Source organism: Lactuca sativa, chromosome 1, assembly GCF_002870075.4.
Source record: "Lactuca sativa cultivar Salinas chromosome 1, Lsat_Salinas_v11, whole genome shotgun sequence".
Taxonomy (NCBI): Eukaryota; Viridiplantae; Streptophyta; class Magnoliopsida; order Asterales; family Asteraceae; genus Lactuca; species Lactuca sativa.
This window is the reverse complement of record NC_056623.2, coordinates 84,863,943-84,865,845: the sequence shown is the minus strand read 5'-3', so window position 1 is coordinate 84,865,845 and position 1,903 is coordinate 84,863,943. Positions and strand designations below refer to the sequence as shown.

Genomic DNA, 1,903 nt, shown 5'->3' with positions numbered 1-1,903 from the left:
GGAAAGTGAAAGTCAATACTATCAGTAAATTTCACCACACTGGTACCTGATGTTTTTAATTAATATAATATATTTCTAAATTTTAATATATATACTAATTAAAGCAATATAAACAATTGAATTATTTATTTGGTGTTGGATTATAAATTTTAAGTTCTTTTATAGCATTGTCTAGATTTTATTTACATTGTTATTCCAAAATAACAGACGAGATTAATTTATGATTGATATTCTGGTGCGGAAAAGATATTGAAGAGGAGGACTTTGAAGAGGAGGGTTTTGAACAGGACCATCACCTATCCGGTGTTTCACGAACGCCCTCACATTAGCTGAAGCAACCTTTCTCCCATTAGAGAGTGGAAGCTTCTTCTTCCAACATTGGGTGTCCCTATATATTGCAACAGCACAGAAACAATCTTCCAGGCAGGAACTTTTACAGGTGTTTTCATTACTTGGGTTCATGTGCATGTAGTCTGAAAATGGCCAATCAATATTTTGGAGCTCGATGAAATCAAACATGCCTCGCCCATTATTGGAGTCAACTTCATCACATGTTGGAGTGAAATCAGCCTTGCAATCACCACTGGGATTATTTGGATCAACCAATGAGAAACCCTGTGGGCATTCACAGTTTGGCCGGTTACCATCAAAACTGCAAACGTTGTTAAACCCACAAGCTCCAGTGCTTGAACGATCACTTAAATCCACACATATGTTATCTGGCACGAACCATATAACTTTCCAAGTTGTATTGGAGGTGGGATTCTTCGGGAAGTAATATTGGCGAAAAACCCCATCAGAGTCTAGAGTAGCTCTTTGATAATAATCTCCAGAAGGAAGTGACCCTCTTGGAGTAAGATCAAATCGTTGGCCATTTCTTCTCAATATATACATGTATCCCGTTGCATCGAAGATCACTTGTTCACCGGAGTTTGTTGAATTGGTGGCATCATGAGTGTCGCTGGTATAGTAAGCATCATAAGCATTACCTGAAAGTATATTTCGAGTGTTAAGCACAAGATTTCCATCTTCTTGGAAACGTAACTGGAATTGTCCACCAGAGAAGTTTGTTTTGCTGATTGTTGAATTTATCCCTTCGCCCGACTCCATAAACATAGTAGGCAACAGCGTGTCTGCTGGATAATCAAAACTACCCCATAACTTGCGAGAATTGCTACCAAACATCACGAAGTTACCTGTATCATTCATAAAACCTGATGCAACACCCGAAATGGATCCAGACCTCCATACCTGTGTGCCCAGAGGATCAGTGAGTACGAGTCCACTTTCACGAAGTAGCTCAACTTTGGATCCTGTAGGCACCATCTGACCTTCTTCTGGATACCAGACGATGGTCTTGTCAGGTATCTTCTCGTACCATATGGATAACAAGAAATTATCGGTTCCTTGAACTTGTTGGAACCCAAAGGCAAACTCACCGGATGATGAAAGCCATGGTTTGACGTTGGGTGTGGCGGTGAGTGATGCACCAACAGATACAGAACCACCATTCTGTTGTGCAGCTATGAAACGTAGTAGGAATATAGTTAGAAAGACGAGACGCAGTAGGACTAGCGCCATATGAAATGGGTGAATGATAGACAACAGTGAGGAAATTAGGGTTTACTAAATAATAAGATCATTGATTCAAGGTCAACAGAAGAAAGACTTTTGGAGTCCACAAATAATGGAATAAGTGTTTTATGGGGTAGAAGATTCCATACTAATTATGACGATTCCTTACTAACAATTGTTGGACCATTTTTTTTTGTGGTCATCATTCAATGGGAATCCAATGTGTATGATCGATGAGGTAGCAATGAATGCAAAAATAGCCTAATGGAAAGCAATATGGAAGACGTAAAATATCTGGTATGTGATGTTACATTTCAGAATCGTACAA

The 1,903-nt window shown here is 39.1% G+C and overlaps 1 protein-coding gene across 1 annotated transcript; it reads right to left on the bottom strand.

The window, feature by feature from the left end:
• Nucleotides 1–213: 213 nt before the first annotated feature.
• LOC111887873 (G-type lectin S-receptor-like serine/threonine-protein kinase LECRK3) lies at nucleotides 214–1,581 on the bottom strand. The gene has a single exon (XM_023884012.2). The coding sequence runs from the start codon at nucleotides 1,579–1,581 to the stop codon at nucleotides 214–216; it is 1,368 nt and encodes a 455-aa protein (XP_023739780.1).
• Between the last annotated feature and the right edge of the window lie 322 nt (nucleotides 1,582–1,903).

What these genes read in the sequence shown, in the direction of transcription:
- LOC111887873 (XM_023884012.2), bottom strand. Translation starts at nt 1,581, where the DNA reads ATGGCGCTAGTCCTACTGCGTCTCGTCTTTCTAACTATATTCCTACTA.